Here is a 20,782-nt window from a genome sequence, read left to right as displayed (position 1 = left end):
AACTATGAGATACAATTTCCCTATCAGAATAATCTCAAAAGGCATTCATGAAAGCATTAAATATAACTCCAGTAGTTTTTATGCAGTTTGCACATCCAAACCACCTTCCCTTTCTCTCTCTCTCTTTTTTTTCCTTTTTCTTTCTTTCTTTTTTTTTTTCCTTTGCGGGGAAGAAGGGGAGGGACAAAGGGAGAGGGACAGAGAGAATCCTAAGCAGGCTTCACGCTCAGCGCATTGCCCAACATGGGGCTCAATCTCATGACCCTGAGACCATGACCTGAGCTAAAATCAATAGTCAGATGCTCACCTGACTGAGCCACCCAGGCATCCCCCCCTTTTCTTTACTTTTTGTTATGAATTCTGTTGTCATCGAGGATCAGAATTGATCTTAGTTGCTCTAAGAAATCTTCAAAGATGTTCTCAAACTTCAGAGATCTACCCTCATTAGTTTTTCATGAGACTAACTGTCAGGACTGATCACTTGGCATTTAGTAGTGTGTTTTGTGATGTATTCTTATAGGTTGTATCTTTTCTAACCAGTTATTATTTTCTTGAAATCTGGGGCCACATTACAGGAATTTGGGCATCCCAAACAACCAATATTAGTAAACTAAACATAAACAGCCACCTGAACATAGACTTTTGAGAAAGAATCATGCATCTCCATGCAAGATAGAGAAAGAAATAAAATTAGATAGCGTAAAGATACTTGATTTTATTTCCAAGATTGAAGAAAATTGAGTATGCTCAATTCTACTGTCATTTTCCTCAGTAAAATAAAATAAAATAAAATGAAATAAAAAATTAAAAAATAAAATAAAATTGAACATTGGGGAAAACAATACAGGCAAATTTATCTTTGAGGCTCTGGTTATAAACTGGGATAAGCTCATAGGTAATGCGCTGCCACCCAGTGGCGAACTTCCACTTTAAATGAAATAATGGTTAAGATAGTCAAGAAACTCCAGCCATTAGGGGTCTTTGGTCAGGAAATTTTATACTCCACTAGAAAAACATGAGGGAAAGAGAAGTTAACACTCAGGTCATAGGAAATTTTGAACCAAATGAGAGTATATAACTAACCCAAATCAAATAAGCAAATTTAAAAAAAAAGCAAAAACAAAATTATTTATAAGATAAATGGAAACTTGAATTTTGCCTTATCAATATCAATGAATTGTTGTTCATATTTTTTGATATCATAGTGGTGATGGGCTTATGCTTTAAAATAAAAATCATTATTGTCTTTTAGAGTAAACATTTTCAGATAATCACTGATAAAATGATGTGATGCAGAATGGAGCTATATTTGAAATAATTTGAGTTATTAATTGAACTTTTTTAAAGCTGCTTGATGATTACATGGGGTTTCATTACACAATTCTGTCTACTTCTGTACATTTTGAAATTTTCTTTTTCTTTTCTTTTTTTAAAGATTTTATTTATTTATTTGACAGAGAGAGAGAGAGAGAGCACAAGCTGGGGAGTGGGAGAGGGAGAAGCAAGCTCCCGCTCTCTGATGTGGGGCTCTATCCCAGGACCCTGGGGTCATGACCTGAGCCGAAGGCAGTCGCTTAACCAACTGAGCCACCCAGGCGCCCCATTTGAAATTTTCTATAACAAAATCTTTTTTCATATTTCACCAGGGCATAGATTACCATTGAGTATAGGATTTGATGAGTAAAAACAGAGAGTTTTCTCCATAAACTGTAGGTTAAATCATGGGTGCGGAAGAAGAACTTATAATCTTTGTTTGCCTTATAAATGAACATTGAGGAAATGAACTCAAACATTCTTAAGCCCAAGGTAATAAGAGAGTGGAAACAGCTTCTCAAATCATGTTTGTATCAAGTGTCAAACTCATGTCAACTTATAAAACAGATTACTAAACAAATAACAAAAGGTGAATTGTCAAGACTTATTATTTAGTAAACTGCATTGGAGTGCAATTAATTTTTCTCTCTCGTCTCTCACTATTTACTAAGTATTGAACTTCCAAGTATGTTGATTTTCCAACCTTTCAAAAAAGAGCAAAGGAGTGACTGCCTTGTTGCTAGGTTTTAGACAACAATTAGAGGTCCTTACACTCAACAATTAGATGTGCTTTCACTTTTTTTGCTACTCGGACTTGAGTCCCTTAGGAAATTAATTCAGTTTCTTAGCAACTCAGATGGGTAAAACTTAAATATACGTAGGGTTCTTTTGTAAAGCAAAGGCTAAATGTTTCCCTTATAAACTGTTTGTTTAGTCTAGCTTGGCTTTGCAGAAAAGATTTGCTGAGATACACAGCCCTAGAAATTTTCACAAAAAGCTGTTTTAAATGGTGAGTGAAGTTATTGATTTTCTAATGAATGTTCCTGCTTTTGCTTATATTTTGAATTATTCCAGTTTGTCAATTTGACTAGCTTTTTGGAATCTGTGTATTTTAATATGAGATGGGTGAATTTATTTATGAAAAACAGTTTCTTTATATATAATATTGTAAAAGGGGAATTATGAAAAATGTATTAAGAAGGAGAAAGTCAAGCTAGAAGAAAGTGCTGAATTTATCAACTTAAAATATGCACAAATTTGTGGTTCACTGTGCTCTTAATAGCACACTCTAATGTTTTTTCTTATGTTGACAGATATCAATTTATTTAAATATCCATTACCCCAAATACTAATATTACAAAATTAAACTCAGATATGTAAGCAAAAGAAGCTTAAATTTGCATTAATTTGCTAACCAAAGAAATTTATTTCTTTTAACTAGTAGATCATTAAAAACAGATAAAAATATTTTGTGACTTTCCAGTTAAAAATATTTGAGGAATAAATTTAAGTAAGTTTATTTTTTATATCGCCACTAGTATGAAGAAGCTTTCCATTATTTAGAAAAAAAATTATGATTAAATATTTGGGGGTTTAGATACAGTTTTCAAAAACAGAATCTGTAATTTTCAGATTTTGGGAAACACAGAATTCCTATTATTCCTCTTAGTGAACCATATAAAATTTGCATTTTTGTAAGATTGAAAAATGGTTGAAACACAGCATTTCACATGGCTCAACTTAAAATATGCTGAACCCTACGGAGGATTTGTAAAGCTAGAAATTCTTGTCTCAACAATTTTATAATCTAATTTGGAGGCAGATTTTGTAAATAATTTACTTTAATACAAGCTGCGAGGCAAAATGTAGCTTCAAGCACCATTGCTCGATTCAGAAGAAAGGATGAATCCTGCAGGGGGATCTGGGAACACTTTTACGGGACCTTCAGATATGAGAATAATTTCATAGGTGGAAAGTTACTGTGCTTATTGAATGAAAAATAACCTATTCTGTTATTTTCAATGAAACTTTTAGGCCAAAATATAACTTCTATAATATCAACATTTACCACTAAACCTTTGACTGAATGAGAATATTGCTGGTTTATTTTTTCTTAATTCCTCAACCACACAACTCATAACTTTGTATTTCTCTGTGTTGTAGTTTTTTTCCATTTAAAGTATGATGATGTGATGTTACCATTCCAGACTTCAGTCATTCAACTAGACCTCCAGGTGACTTCTTTCTTCTGTGGTGCCTATGGACTACAATGATACATGCCAATACATGATTCATATACTATAAAAGCCTAATGTTACACATATTATTCAAATGAATAGCATGTAATATTAAATTCATAATATAAAGACAAAATAAAGTATCACAAAAATTGGAGAGAATTTATTACCATTTAAAATATGACTTAGTAAAACAAATTAAAAATTAAAAAAAATAAAATAACATATGGCTTTGTTTCAATTTTTGTTAGTCAGGAAGCCCGGAGACATAATAGACAGAGACAGAGGCATGCCTCAGTGTCAACACAACACGTCTATTTTTAATTTTTTGAGGAGCCTTCACGCTGTTTTCCATAGTGGCCACACCATTTTGCGTTCTCACCAATAGTGTAAAAGTGTTCCAATGTCTCCACATCAACACCAAAACTTAATGTCTTTTTTTTTTAAAGATTTTATTTATTTATTTGACAGAGAGAGACACAGCGAGAGCAGGACCACAAGCAGGGGGAGTGGGAGAGGGAGAACAGACTTCCCGCAGAGCAGGGAGCCCGATGTGGGGCTCGATCCCAGGACCCTGGGATCATGACCTGAGCCGAAGGCAGACGCTTAGCAACTGAACCACCCAGGAGCTCCACTTAATGTCTTTTTAAAATTGTTATTATAGACATCCTAACATATGTGAGATGCTATCCCACTGCATTTCCCTGATGATGGTGATATTGAGCATCTTTTTATATACCTGTATGCCATTTGTATATCTTCTTTGGAAAGTATATTCAAGTATTTAGCTCAGTTTTCAATCAGATTATTTGTTTTTGTTGCTATTGAAGTGTAGGAGTTCTTTATATATTTTGGATATTAATCCTTATCAGATAAATGGTTTGCAAATGTTTTCTCCCTTTCTGTAGGTTGCCTTTCACTGTGTTGATTATGTCCTTTGCTGTGCATATTTCCCATTCCCTTTGACTTTTTTTGCTTTTGGTTTTTGGTTTTTTTGTTTTGTTTTGTTTTTGCAAAATTTAAGTAGACTCAATTAGGTAATACCTTTGGTCTTGTTCTTTTTATTTTTCAGAGAAAGTTTGTCTTTTGTATATATTAAAATTTATCCAACATATTTAATGATTAATTTGGTTTTTTTCTAACTGAGACAAAATTCACATAATTTCACTACCTACCATGCTGAAGTGTACACCTTAGTGGTTTTTAGTATATTCACAATCTTGTGAAACCATCACAGCTATCTAATTCCAGAACATGTCCATCTCTCCCCCAAAATATCTTGTACCTGGCAGCAGTCAATCCCAATTCTCTCTTCCCATATCCTCTGCAAAAATAAAAGATTTTTTATTTTAAGTCATTGAGTTTGAGAGAGTTTGTTATATAGCATTATTGCAGATAAACTGACTTAGCCACAGGTCTATAATTACAGTTACATAATGCATGTGTATTTTGTTTAAATCTATTGATCATTATGGTCTTTTCCCATAAACTGTTCTTCTTTTTATATTTCTTATCTTGGTTAAGTAATTTTGCATTATCACTGATGCATTAAAATTTCTTCGTGTGACATGAAAGACCCTTGCTAATATAACCCCAAATGATTTTTCTGGCTTTATGTATCATACTATTTCCACTGCCACCTCACATACATAGACTATATGCTGACCACACTGTGCTTCTTGTTTTTCTCTCAATGTGCCAGTCATTTTTAAAAATAAAAACATTTATATTAGAATTTGAAAAGCAATTTATCATTTTGTTGTACAAAATATTTATTACTAATTTTTAAAAGTTGACATTTTCCATGTATCTCTAAAGTAGTTTCTCTTCATTTACAACTCTAGCTTACCATGCAATAGCATTTAGAATTCTAAAGATCTTAAAGATCCTCTATTTAATGTTATTGTCAAACAAAACTAAGTTCTAGCACAAGACAAGGAAATTCATAGCACCTCATTTTCTTATTCCCAAGAACCAGCATTGCTATATTATTTCCACTTAGCCAAACATAGTTTAATTCGTAATTATCCCACTTTCCAAGAGGATTTCAAATTCATCGGCATTTGCCAGTAACATCTTGACAAACACATTAAATCCTAGAAACACTCTCCACCCAACATACCTTGACTCCCAGAAAGGCAACAGAAGCAGGGATGTCGCAAAAAGGTTGCGGTATCCCAGAGAGGATCTCAACTCCAAGTGGAAAAAAGAAGCCCTGCAACCACCACAATCTGAAATGGGAATCAACACATGGGAAATAAAGCCTCCCGATTTCAGTTATAAACTGTACACATCTTTGAGATTTCCCGAAAAACCATCAAGGAGTATTAAGGAAGAACAAGGGTGGGGGAAAAAAGGTAATTTTCAGGAAACAAGGCTTCACCTGCCCAGCATAAGGAATCATCCCAAGAAGACCAAATCCCCTGAGTTTAAAACTACATTCCCACATCTGGATTCACATAAAGCGAAGTTAATGTTTGTGAAGAGTGGAAAATATCCAAATGGTGTATACTTCAATCCCAAACCACATGACTTTCGACAGGTACAAAAGAGCGTTTGATTCAAAATAACTTAAAACAGGGCGCCTGGGTGGCTCAGTCCTTAAGCGTCTGCCTTCAGCTCAGGTCATGATCCCAGGGTCCTGGGATCGAGTCCCACATCAGGCTCCCTGCTCGGCTGGAAGCCTGCTTCTCCTTCTCCCACTCCCGCCTGCTTGTGTTCCCTCTCTCGCTGTGTCTCTCTCTGTCAAATAAATAAAATCTTAAAAAAAATAAAAATAAAAATAAAAAAAAAAACAAAATAACTTAAAACAGATAAGGTGAAATATATATTATTTTTTATTCATTTCTTAATTATGACTACTATTACACGAGCAAAAAAGGTATGTGCATATAATATGTATGAATCTGCATCTTCATTTCCCATGGAACAATACAATTCAGATTCAGCAGTAAATGACAGAGGAGAGAGGTAAGACCTTGGTTAATGTTTCTGAAGTGGTTTTATCTGCCAGGTGGAAAGACTGAGTCTGGGGATGGACTTTTTTAGTTTTTAGAACGGTTGGGACTTAGATGTGTTTGGGAAACAAACCTCAATTGCCAGTTTACAATCCAGAAAGTAAAAAAATCAAGTCATGGAATGAATGGATGAATAAGAATTGACAAAAGGGGCATCATGTTACTTTAATGAGTTTTCTAATGATTAATAATTTAAATAATATGTGAGCAAAAATTAGATTTATAATCTGAAACGGTGGTGGGGAATATATATTTAAGGAAATACAAATGAGGTCAAAATAGAATGCCTCTAGAAAATGAATATATTCTCTACTTAGGTCTATAATTTAACACATAAATATGACTCTTGCTCAGTAACAAGAGAAGCAATAGGGCTGGCAATACAAAAAAAAATAGCTACAAAAAAGAATAAATTTATTCTTGGAAAATATAAGAAAGCAGTTAGGAACGTGGTCTTTGGGATCAGATTATCTATTCTTGTCCTCTTAGTGCTACTAATTTTGGACAAGTTATTGAGCCACTTACTTCTTTATAACATGGATCACACTACACCCTATTTGATATGGTTCTTTTAGGTAATGAAGGAGAAAATTATATACAAAATACATCATGGTCTGGAATATCGAGGTATTCAATGAATGTTAGCTCTTAGGAGGTCTTAGGATAAAAGCTGGAAAATTCAAGAAGCCTTGATCCATAAACTTCTTTACTCATTTAAGGCATCTAAACCCTTCTATTTGAAGTAAATGAAGTATATTACCTTTTGGAGATGAGGGGAAGTCAGTTAAATAGCAAATGTCATTGCTTTATTCAAATATTTCACTAGCTACAGTTACAGGTACAAGACTTGAGTAAATAAAGTTCAAGGAATGGGGACATTTTAATTTTAGCTGAATTTGTGTTTATGAAAAAGTGAATTGGAGACTGTGTACTATAAATTGTGCAACCACCAGATGTCAGTATAATTTTTTTAAACCGACAGGGCCTCACATTTTATTTGATTAAAAAGTGAAAAATCTTGTATTAGAGTTTCCTTTGGGACTTTTAATATTTTCCTATTTGCTTCTGCAGGATCTAGAATCACTCATAAAGAAGAGGACCCTGTCTGACTTCTGCCTGAGTTCTCCCTTTTATGCCCCATTGATTCAACTTTCAAGCAGAGACATTTGTGATGTTTTTTAAATTAGTTTCTGGAAGCGTACAAATTCTATTTCAGATCATATTAATTAGTTCATTTAAACCATCTAAAAAAAACTTACTTTGTGTTATAGTTTACTGAAAGCAGTCAATAATTACTCTATGTCAATCTCAGTAAATTATTTTAGCTTTGTTAAATATTTTTATGTCCCTGAAATAAACCCAGCTCCAGAAATATAACATGTAACTCTATTTGCATTTGAAAATAAATGCAAATTTTGAATAGATTCCTTTAATTTCATGCTGTTAAAAATATTATATCTGATTTATTCACACTAAGATATTTGAAGTACTCTGTTCCACTATAAAATGAATTATTACAGTATCTTGAATTAGGTTATTCATTCAAATTTTCATATGCAAGTTTGTTTTTTTAGATTTTTAGAATTTATTTGAGAGAGAGAGAGAGAGAGCATGAGAGGGGGGAGGGTCAGAGGGAGAAGCAGACTCCCCGCCGAGCAGGGAGCCCGATGTGGGACTGGATCCTGGGACTCCAGGATCATGACCTAAGCCGAAGGCAGTTGCTTAACCGACTGAGCCACCCAGGCACCCCTCATATGCAAGTTTTAAATGTTATAACAAAATCATCAAAATTTCATTTTGCCAGTGAAATAATTAATACTTGCAAAAATCACATTGCAAATACAATGTCAGTAATAAACAATATTTATTAGTAATAATACAATCTTTTCTTTACATATCTAGTACCAACGTAATTTACCAAACTTTGTGACAACTGTGAAAGGGACCCTTTTGGATTAAAATTTAAGTCCAGACACTTAAGTACAGGTGAGTCATTATCATAAACTTATGAATATAGCAAAAAATAAACTTTCTGCATTATCTTAATAGTAATACTTAGGGGCACTGGGGTGGCTCAGTCGGTTGGGCATCGGACTCCTGATTTCAGCTCAGGTTATGATCTCTGGGTGGTGGGATCGAGCCCTGCATTGGGCCCCCCACTCAGCTTGAGATTCTCTCTCTCTCCCCCCTCCCTTTGCCCCTCCTCCCGCTTGTGCTCTAAATAAATAAATAAATAAATAAAAATAAAATCTTTAAAAAATAGTAATACTTGTAAAAACATACAACTAAAATGATTTTTTTTTTTTTACTTATCACCTTCTTTTTAAAGCTTTTATTTATTTATTTGACAGAGAGAGAGAGAGAAAGAACACACAAGCAGGGGGAGCAGCAGAGGGAGAGGGAGAAGTAGGCTTCCCGCTGAGCAGGGAGCCCGATGTGGGGCTCGATCCCAGGACCCCGGGATCATGACCTGAGCCGAAGGCAGATGCTTAACGGACTGAGCCACCCAGGAGCCCCTTTACTTATCACCTTTAATAATTTGGTAAATTTTTTAAATGCCCACTTAATTAATGAAACAATCCATTTACTTCATTATCTACAACTTTTAATATATTATTGAAGGTTGAGTTTTTAACTCAAAGTGTTCTGTATAGAAAACCAATAGAGTTAGTGCTTAAGAGTATAGACCAGGAAGCAAGCTGCCCCAAGTTACCTAAACTGTCCATCTTTTGGTCTACCTATCTATAAACGAGAATGATAATCATTGAATCTATATCATAGAATTATTGTGAGCATTAATCTGTTACACTTACATAGATCACTTAGTTAATAATGTATATATAGCATGTGTTATCTGGTACATGGACATACACACACACACACACACACACACAATTATTGTCATTGTGGTGCCATTTGAACAGTGCTTGTCCAGAGTTAACTTTGTATTACCCAGCATTCCTCATTTGGACGAGGGTGACAATACATGCATTCTATATTTACATATTATAATTGTTTCTCAATTATAAACAAAACAATAAGATGTTAATAGTGGTTGTCCCTGGGTAGTAGAATAACGGTTAAATTTTATTTTCTTCTTTTAAATATGAGTATCAAGTAGTTCTATAGTTATGAAATTGAGATAATTTATTTGTAAATAATGTACACATTTTAGCATGGATTATATTGATAAAAGTCTTGTCTATGCGTGTAATTAAAATGGGACGAGTCAACTTATGTGTACTATGTGTAAGTCACTATGGAAAAAAATGCCAGGGATACTTTATAAACCCAGACTCTGATCTCAAGAAATGTGTAAGTAAAATTTAAGTAGAATGCAAAATACGCCATTCAAGTCACAAAGCACTACTGAGAAGTTTAAAAAAGATTTCCTGGGAAACAAAAGCTGGAATGTGAATTGGAGTTTGAAGGATGACATTAAATTCCAGTAGAAATGGTGGGCAGGACAAGCAAAATTTTATTTGGATTTGCATTATAAATTGTCCATCAATTTATCTCTCCTGGACCCTGATCTCCAACTAAATTCTGAGAGATATGAACAAAGACCTGTGTAATTGCTAAGTTTCTCATTTGTCTCCATATCTGTAGTACATGGGTGCCACTCGCTGAAAGATGATAAACAGAAGAATAGTACAGAAAGATTTATCACCTACAAGCCTCATGAATGCACCTGGGATTCAAAGCTAATTTTACCAAAAGCTCTGTGGCCCATTAAATCTGCTTCATTCACGGTGAGCTTGACTCTTTCCCTACAGCTGTTGGGAAATGTCTCCAACACCATTATTAATGATTGTTCTAAGGCAGGAGTTTTTAATTTGTTGCTAGCATATATAGTGAAAGACATTATCTTTAAAAGTAAAGCAGAGAGATCTCTGTTTTTTTCTTAAAATGCGAACAGTGAATTATCCAGAATTTAGAATTTCCTTTTCTTATTACAAAGATAGTTGGTATGATGGATTGAGACCTGTATATTGTAAGGAATTTTCCCCCAAATTTACTCCCACCCCATTTGGAGCAGCCCATTGAGTGAACTGCACTCAGTAAGAAGCCCTGACAAGAAGACTTTGTCATCCACTCATAAAAAGATGTTGAGAAAACACACTTTTACCATGGCTCAAATTCTACCCTGGACAAGTAAGACTGCTTTGTATCCCTGTATGTCCCCAAACAGCAAGATGTGCATTTGGCATACGGAGCCAGTTTTTAAAGCAAAGATTATTAAATAACAATTTTAAAAAGATAAACCACAATTAAAATCAGTACATGTTTGCTTTTGCTGACTTCCTTTGTGCCATCTCCCCTAAGAGACACAGAAGGCGGCAAGATGTGTACAGTGCATTTATGGATCGTGTGGAAGAAAAGTTTACCCAAACATGCAAGAACAGGTGGGCAAACACTTCAAGATTTGTTGTTGAGCACATGCTACTCAAATGATTCTTTTCAGTAATATGTACTTTGCCCTATAGAAGCTCTGTCATAAGAACTGTAAATGAAGGGGCGCCTGGGTGGCTCAGTTGGTTAAGCAACTGCCTTCGGCTCAGGTCATGATCCCGGAGTCCCGGGATCGAGTCCCGCATCGGGCTCCCTGCTCGGCGGGGAGTCTGCTTCTCCCTCTGACCCTCCTCCCTCTCATGTTCTCTGTCTCCCATTCTCTCTCTCAGATAAATAAATAAAAAATCTTAAAAAAAAAAAAAAGAACGGTAAATGAAGTATTTGGATGATGCTTAAATCATTTTAAGTGGAGTCTGAGAGAATCTAGTCCCTTGATCAGATATTATTATTTCTCCTAGGTTCAGTGGAATTCTGGAAAACTGTCATGACTATGTCACAATTCCAGGTTTCGCCCATATCCACTCAGACTTGACCGTTCTAGAGCATTTCTGCCAACTGCCAAGAGCCAGCATCTGCATCCCCTTGCCCAAGGCTATCTGCAGCTGCTGGAGCAAGTCGGAAGTGCTGGGGGTTAAGAGCTCCCAGCAACAGCCCTCAAGTAATAACGGAGGTGATTGGTCTACACTGCTCCCCAGCATTCCCCCAGGGGGCTAAACGCCGGTTGTCCGATACCCTCGTGCACTTTGTTGGCTTCCTTCCTGTCTCACTTGCTCATGTGGTTACCTTGCCACCTTTCTACCTTCACTTGGGGACCACCTATGGTTTCACCAGAATGCTTGCTAAGTGCCTGCTTCTGGGGAAACCTAAATCATGACACCAGAAGGCAGTAGTATGATGATCTTAGAAGGCAGAAAGCCTGGCTTTGAATCCCAGCCTGGCCATGTGATCTTGGGCAGGTTACTCAACCACACTCTCTTAGTTCTTCACCTGTAGAATGGGAATAATATGCTCTGTCCTTAGACGCAGACAAGGAGGGGGTGTCCGAGTCAACTTATAGCTTCTCTTAGCTCTCTTTATGCACTTGTCAATGTCGTCTGTGGGAAGGGAGTGGGAGGGGGGATTAACATAGTGAATAGTTTGAGTTTGGGATTTGGTCAAAATGGATTCAAATCCTAACCAAATACCTATAAATGTAATTTTGGGGGCGCCTGGGTGGCTCAGTCGTTAAGCGTCTGCCTTCAGCTCAGGTCATGATCCCAGGGTCCTGGGATCGAGCCCTGCATCGGGCTCCCTGCTCTGAGGGAAGCCTGCTTCTCCCTCTCCCACTCCCCCTGCTTGTGTTCTCTCTCTCGCTGTGTCTCTCTCTGTCAAATAAATAAATAAAATCTTTATAAAAAATGTAATTTTGGATGATTTGCTTACATTTTCTGAATCAATCTTTCTCAGGTTTCAGGAGAGCTAAGTGAAACAGTATATATAAACTGCTGGTAAAGTCCCTCATATCTTCTGGATTGACTTATCATTGGTTATTATTGTTAACGATAATATAGAGATAGGGCTTTGCAAAACCATAGAAAAGTTACTTAATCGTCTATAGCTCAGTTTTCTCATCTGTAAAATGACAATAATAATAGCACCCATTTCATAGAGTAAAGTTAAAACGTTGTAAAACATGTGGAACATAGCAATGACACTGATTACTATACAAGTATTTTATGAATAAAAATTTAAAAACTATACATACTGCATGTACAAAACAAGCGTCTAGGGACTAGTCAAGTCAAGAGCTGACTGAAAGTAAAGAGAGGAAAAGAAGTTTGGGGGTGGGAAGGGGACAGAGAGAGAGAGAAAGAGAGAGAGAGAGACACTCTTTAGTAAGATAAATTTATGGCCTTATGAAATGAGGGGAACCCAGAGAGTGAACAGTCAGCAGACGGCTATTGTAAGAGGAACAGATTACAGATGAATACCTAAAGAGGAGGTCAGTGTCCAGAAAATTGTGTTCAAATGGACAGAAACTTGTTTTATGTTTGCAAGTGGTATGTATGAAGTCACCCCACCAATGACATAGGTTGTAGACTTATTCTTACAAAGTGTACAAAGTGCTTCTTTCAAATTGCAAAGATCCTGTTGTGCATAGAAGTGTTGATCACCATAGCAATAGCAGGGGCTTCTCCTCTATAGATGATTTTGTACTTGAGCTTCGTAATTAGGGGCTCCATGCTCAATGCTATCTTATAGCCAAACACAGGCTCCAATCACAAAGAAAATGACAGGGCAGTCCATCACCAACTTACTTAAATTGGTTGCAGAAAGTCATACACTCTTGCTGGCTACAGCATTAAGAATTAAGGGCCTCCAGTCTCCACCAGAACCTCGCCCTTCCTAGCCGCTTCCACTGGGAAGCATCTTCGCTTAATTTCAAGAACAGATCTACCTCAATATCCCACAGGCTTCTCATTAATCTGAAGTCATAGATCCTCTTATTTTTTTCCTTTAAAAAATATTTGCTATAGTTAGCAAATTGCACCCTGTGATAGTTCAAGCAAAATGGCTTTATTTTTCTCAAACATGACTTTTAAATGTCCTGTGTTGGATCTTTCTCCCCTAAGCTTGAGAACATCTTTGGCAGATCCCATAGCTTTTCAATCACTCCATTTGTACCAGCAATATCATTTCTGTAACTTCAACTCACATTCAGCCATGAAAAAGCTCAGGTGAGGATAAAAAGTATGTATGATTGTTACCTCATACCTTCCATAAAGAAATCAATTCATATAGATTATAGATTCAAATGAGAAAGGAAAAAAAATAATGCTTCTAAAATAAATTCAAGGACATAAATATCTTAAACAGGACCATAAAAAAGGGAGTATCCATATAGAAAAAAATTATAAAAATTATAAAAATGTTTCAAAAGAAACAATTCAGGATTGAAAAGGCAGCCACAGAACTCATGCAAATAACTATGAAATAGACAAGCAACTCAAGAAAGAGTCATGGGGGTTTCACAGATGAGGATATCCAAATGATCGCACTTATTTATCTATTTTTTTTAAGATTTTATTTATTTATTTGACAGAGAGAGACACAGCGAGAGAGGGAACACAAGCAGGGGGAGTGGGAGAGGGAGAAGCAGGCCTCCCGCTGAGCAGGGAGCCCGATGAGGGGCTCGATCCCAGGACCCTGAGATCATGATCTGAGCCCAAGGCAGACACTTAATGACTGAGCCACCCAGGCGCCTCGAAATGACCACACTTAGGAAAATGTGCTCATCTTCATGAGTCGTCAGGGAAATGCAGTCAGAAACACAAGGGAATACCATCATATACCTACCAGAATTGCTAACATGAAAAAGATAGAAAATATGAAGCACTGGTAAAAGTATGAAGCAACTAGACTCCTCTACACCACTTGAGGGAACGTAAATTGGGACAAGTACCTTGGAAAACTAATTAGCAATATATTCTAAAGTTGAATGTGTATATATAACATATGATACAACATTTAATTCCTAGTATACTTATCTAAGACATATACATATTACATATGTACAGGAATATTCATTGCAAAATTATTTGTTATAATCTTCAAACTAGAAAGAAGCCTAATGCCAATAAACAGTAAAATGGATAAATGAGAAAATGAACAATGCAGAATTAGATCCCTGCTATTTGCAACTACATGGATGAGTTTCACAAACATACTAATGAGTAAAAAATAAAAGAGTACAGATATATTATAAATAATATATATTATGTGGTATATCTATTATATAGTGTATATATAGTAATATAAAGTTATACAGTATATATCATATATATACTGTATATGTATTATATATCATATATAATTATATAGTATATATAGTGTATATATAGTTATTCCATTTTATAGAAAAAAAACACTTGTCTCTGTAAAAAATCAAAAAGTTGGTTTCCTTTGGTTCAAAGGAAAGGAGTACAATGAGGAGTTTTTGGGTCCTGGAAATGTAATAATTCTTGACCCAGGTGGTAGTAACGTAGATACATTCCCTTTGTGATATTTCATAGAAATATACATTTAATATATGCACACTATGCTGCATGTATATAAAGCTTTAATAAAAAATTAACAACTGGAAGTTTTCTCATAATTACCTTAAATTTCACAAATAAATAAATAATAAGGCCTCATCTGTTCTAAATTAAAACTTTAATCTCAAAACTTTGCTCTCCTCAACAAAAGCCTGTCCTGTGGGTCAGGGGTTTACAGTGAGGAAAGGAACATCATCTCCTGTTTTCTCTTTCTGCATCTTCTCCCCATCACACTCCATTATTTCTTGATCTGCTTTTTATCTCCAAGGTGTTGGTGTCCAAAGGAGAAATGGGAGGGGCAAAAGGGAGGAACGGGGACAAAAACCTAAGTAGAAGGGATTGCTGTAATCAGACATTGACATTGCCTTTGTGGCAGATGTCCAAACAGTGACTTGCTTATGGAGCCCATTTTTTACATTCTTCTTTATCCTGTACAGGGATCTAATTCTGCATGGTCATTTGATGAGGACTAACCTCCAGTGTCCTGCCCTCAGCCGTCTATCCTGCTGCCTCTCACAGGAGAACCCAAGCCCTGTGCAGGCTGGAGCCTGGCTTTCTTATGAGTCCCTGTGTTCAAGGAACACTCCATACATGGTGAGCTTGTGGATGGCCCCATATTTTCCTTTCTCCATTTCCTGACACTGTGAGCCACCCATCTTTTAATCTCTAGATCCTTCTCTATGATCAAATGTGCACCCTCTGAAACTGCTGGGGATATAGATGAAACCAGCCATCCACGAGGAACTGCCATACTACCTTGTGCTGAGGGGCACCCCGTGGTCTCTGCATTTTCTGCAGCTCAGCAAGAAGCCACCCATACCTGCCGATTTCCTCCTCTTCTAGGCAACCACCATCTCTATTCTCTATAAATGATAATTCTGAGAATTTCTGAATTGGCTTTGTGGGGATCACCAGCTTTGCTTTCTCACAGGCACCAGAATGGGTACTCTACAATGCTTCCCCCCAAGGATAATGATGACTACTTAAAGCAAAATAAATAAATAAATAAATAAATAAATAAATAATGCCTTCAGAGTCTTAATCATTTACTTACTTAATTTGGATGGAATAGAGGATGAGAGTAGCAGGTCTGGCCCACTCACATTTTAGGAAGCCTTGTGGGAATATGTCTTCTAGCAGCTTCTCTCCTTGTGTTTTCGCCTTTGGGGATTTTGCCTCATTTCAAGACAACAGGAAAGATCCCACTTCTCCTTGCTGTTAACACTTGTATTCCTTGCCTCACTAAGCCCCTACCTTTCTCGCCTAAGAGAGAAGCCTGGGGTGCACTCCTGTCAAACTCCTCACATACCTTTAACATCCCTCCTAGGCCTTTCCTACCCACCTATTTTATTTGAATACCCCTCATCCACCCAGGGGCTAACACGACCCACAGCATACCTCTAGCATAGCTTTTATTACACGCCCTTTTCCCCAACTAGGTAATAAACAACTTCAGAGCCAGGCCTGATTTCATTTTATAGGTGAGTGCCTGGAATGTGGTATTTAAAAAATTTGCTTAATGAGTAAATAGAAGAAAGTGGTTGAGGTTCATTGTGAAGCATTGATAAAGATTCCTGGAAATTGGACATAAAATGGTCCATTGTGCACTCCTCAGTACCTTCCACCCTACTGCTGCTGATGGAAGGGAGATGTTTAACTGTGCGAGACACGATGTGTTTAGAATTCCTTGACTTCAGCATTGTTTAGTCGTCTTTTACAAATCGAACTCAGCAATGTGCAATCACTTTCATAGACGTAGCTTCACTCAATTCCCTCCCAAGCGCACGTTTACTTCAGTATCATCATCATCCTCATCATCATGGATCTAATTTTATGAACTAGGAAACTGAAGTCCTCATTAGAAACTTACTGTTCGCAGCACTTACTCACTATGATGCTCCAAAACACAACTGAGTTTCAGATCTCAGTGGCAAATACATGCTTTCTGATAAATAACCCCAAATAAATTTATATGGCCAACATAGTATAGTTCTCATTCCCGATCATAGCTGCAGTCATGCTCAACTATTCCTCTTGTTATTCTGCCATTATGAGCTTGGTTTTAGATGACTAGAACAGATGAGGTTTGCAGTCAAGTTTCTGGTCCTGGGAGTAACGTATCAGGTAAATTTCACCCGTTTATAGAAGCTGATTCAGGAAATTCTGGTCTTACATTTCTCTTTTGATCAATTAGATAGCTGATGGACTGAAACAACATAGGGCTTCCTGAAATCTCTCCTGAATGAAAGAGATTCATCTTCTGTGCATTTCCTTATGAACGCATCTATGGATTTTGGTATCATCCTGGATTCTACAGAAATAAGCACACTCCCAAAGTCATAAGAAAGTTCTAAAACTATAAGTTTTTCAAACTAAAGTTGCCTAACTTGAAATTGCTTTTTTGTAACATAGACGGGAATAGTTATCAGACTCGTGATTTGTAAAAGTTAGATCTTGCACCTTTGAGTGGAAAGATGATAAAACGTGTACTTTCCATTAATGCCCAAAGTTAAAGAGGTGCTCTAGTCTCAGGTTAAGCTAAGAAGAGGCAGGTAAGTAAGAATGATGCTTACTAAATTTGACCACCAAGCTTCTCTAACCAGGCATTGTGAATTTTGTTAGCCTCCTTCACATTAATAAGAATTTCCTTTAAATAGCATATATTTTCTTAAAGGATAACTATTATATCTTTTGGGGACCTATAGTTGGTTAAAGATAAAAAATTTTGACCTAAAAAAATAGAGAACAATGTAGCAACCAGAGTTGAAGTAGTTCACATAAATTGGGCATTTTTCTAGTGGGATATTATCCAAAGGAAAAAAACCTGGAGATTAATTTGTGGCACAGTGATGCTTTTCTAAAGTTAAGTTGTTCCCAGAAGTAGATTTTATTTCAGAAATCTTGGGACGCCAAAGGGCCTGTAAACAGTATTATTTCTTAAGAAAAAAACAAAAAACACAAGAACTCAAGAGTTATGTGTATAAACTTTGTGTTCATATTTACAAAATGGCATGGGATGAAATAATACAAATTTACTTTGCATATTTATGGCATATTGAATCAAAATCTGACTCTTTATTTTTCAGGGTTTTTTTCCAAAATATTTTTGAAGTTTATTTGACATACTCAAACATATTAAAAGAGAGAAAATCTCCAACTGAGACAAAACATGTCCTTCTTGAGGATCATTAGGCTTGGAGGATTTATAGTTTGGGGGGGGCCTTTCTTTTAACATATTAAAATCATTTTCTAAAATTTGCTTAAAAATTTTGTGGGAAAGTAAAAAAATGACTGAAATGTTTTTGTTTCTGTCCAAGATTTGATAATTTTCATTTTAAATAAAAAATGGAAAGGGTAGAACTTCATGCCACTCACATTTTTTTCAAATGAATTATCCTATCTCCTTTCCAATTTCACTATGGAAACTGACTGGAATAAAGTTAAATAGGGATTTAATAGCTCTGTTTACATAAGCAACATTAAGTGGAAAGATGAGGCAATGAGTTACATCATTTCCCCTGAGGATGTTCTGCATAATTCAAGTTCCCTGGAATTGTAATAGATAATCCATGAAAAGAAAATGTATCTTTAGAAAAACAGATGTAGCAGATACTGGATTAAATACATCAGACAGGTGAATTTACTCAGGACATGTGAGTAGAAAGGTGGGAACGCCCAGGGCTCCTTGCTTGGCCCCAATCTCTTTGCTGTGTACCCTTGGTGATCCCATCTACATGCCTTATGGGTGGGGGGATGGGGTACCTGGGTGATGGGCATTAAGGAGGGCACTTGATGTAATGAGCGCTGGATGTTATATGCAACTGATGAATCACTAAATTCTACTCCTGAAACTAACAATACACTATATGTTAACTAACTTGAATTTAAATAATATCTAAGAAACAAAATAAATGTCATCCACATGTGTAAGACTTCTATTGTGTATCACTAGCCCTGTCTTCTCTCTTCAACTCCAGACAACTGGACGTCTCCCCATGATGTCTAATATTCCTCCCAAACTTACCATGCTCAAAACTGAGCCCTGATGTTCTTTACCGATTCTCTGATAGTCTTGCCTATCTCATTAAAGAGTAACTTCATTCTCCCACTTGCTCAGGCAAGAAATAAAAATAAGAGTCGCTCTATCTCTATTCTTTACTTTACACCACTATCAACAAATCCTGTCTTTTCTACTTCACATTATACTATAACCTCAACTATTCTGCACCATCTCTAGTAAATACATGGTCAAAATCCCCATTATCCCTTGCCTGAATTATTGCCATAGCCTCCTATCTGGGAGCCTCCTGGAGGTCCACCCTTACCTTAGTCTATTCTCAACAGAGCAGTAGAGTTGTCTGACTCTTGTAAAATGCAATTCCTAACATGTCACTTTTCTGCTTAAAACTTTCCAGTGTCTTTCACATCTTAATCCAAAGTTCTTTCAATATCCTGCATGGTCTTTTGCTGTCTTGTCCTGGTTACTTGACTGAACTCATCCACTACTGCCTTCATTTACTCTTCTTCAGCTATTAGGGTCCCCCTACTAACAGAAAAGGCCAGGATTTTGTCAGTGTTCACTGCTGTGTCCCAGTGTCAAGTACAGTAGCTGATGTATAGTAGATGCCCACTAAAACTCTGTTGAATGAATGGCTTCACTGGAATAATCTGAGAGCGCATAAGGTATAGATGACCTAGTTGTTGATTCCCACTGGAAAGAGCCAATGAAGCTGAAGTTACTCACCAGCAATTGAAGAGTACTGGAGTATGTATATATTCTATGTACCTCTTCTAGCTAACAATAGGTGAAAATGAACTGATTTCTAAATATCTTTGCAGAGTAGTACTCACCTCACTGCTTTGCATCTGTGAGGAATGTTGAAATTTTAAGATTTTTGTTCATTGTACTTGAAATGGAAATACTATCCCTTGATGTAAGAAAGGGAGGTTTTAGGGAAAATGCGTGCACTTCAGTGATTGCCAACTCTTTTCATCATTGCCAGGCAAACACAGGCTTAGCCTTAAGGCTTGCTGGGAAGGTTAATGATTAACTGCTCAAAGATGCGTGAGGGAAGTGGTCTAATTAACATAAATCTCTATGATACGTGTTCACATTCTTGCAGACAATGGATAAAGGTCATGCCATAAACTCCTGGTTATATTTCTCTGGTGAGTTGTTTGTGAATTGTGAATTGTAAGATGACTTTCAGAACAATGTTAAATTGTGTCATAGCTGAATTTTAAGAAAAGCATTCTGCAATTAATAGACAAAGACAGTTTGTAAAGCTAAACTAATTCAAATATTGTAAGCATAATAAGAACTTTCTTTTATCAAAGTATAGTTTTTTGGAAAGTTGAAAAAATGTACTGTTCATTGGAATGATATCTTCTAAACCATATCTATTAAATCATTAGAGGTTTACTAATTCATTAATGAGGGAGTCAACAAGATGATGAAGCTGGTTATAAGATCATTTTAAGATTCTGGGTACTTATACACATTTTAAAAATGTTGTAATAAGGGGCAGAGCAAGATGGCAGGGGAGTAGGAGACCTGGATTTCGTCTGGTCTCAGGAATTCAGCTAGCTAGGGATCAAACCATTCAGAACACCTACAAACTCAACAGGAGATCGAAGAAAAGAATAGCAGCAACTCTCTGAACAGAAAAGCGACCACTTTCTGGAAGGTAGGACGTGCGGAGAAGTGAATCCGAGGCGATATTCGGGAGGATAGACAGCGGGGGAGGGGGGCCTCCGTCGGCCACTTCCGGCAAGTGATAGAGCC

At 36.5% G+C, this 20,782-nt stretch overlaps 1 protein-coding gene across 1 annotated transcript; it reads left to right on the top strand.

Moving 5' to 3' along the window:
* The first annotated feature begins 5,697 nt into the window (after positions 1-5,697).
* C12H7orf78 (chromosome 12 C7orf78 homolog) lies at positions 5,698-11,635 on the top strand. The gene is given in 6 exon segments (XM_081800923.1): positions 5,698-6,093; positions 8,471-8,501; positions 8,504-8,554; positions 10,178-10,320; positions 10,895-10,974; positions 11,380-11,635. Coding segments are annotated over 6 exon segments (867 nt in total). The 5' UTR covers positions 5,698-5,787.
* Positions 11,636-20,782: the final 9,147 nt, after the last annotated feature.

This window comes from Leptonychotes weddellii, chromosome 12 (assembly GCF_054177405.1).
Source record: "Leptonychotes weddellii isolate Sample4059 chromosome 12, ASM5417740v2, whole genome shotgun sequence".
Lineage (NCBI taxonomy): Eukaryota > Metazoa > Chordata > Mammalia > Carnivora > Phocidae > Leptonychotes > Leptonychotes weddellii.
Note: the sequence above shows the minus strand (reverse complement) of the source record. Positions and strands in the feature narration are given on the sequence as shown.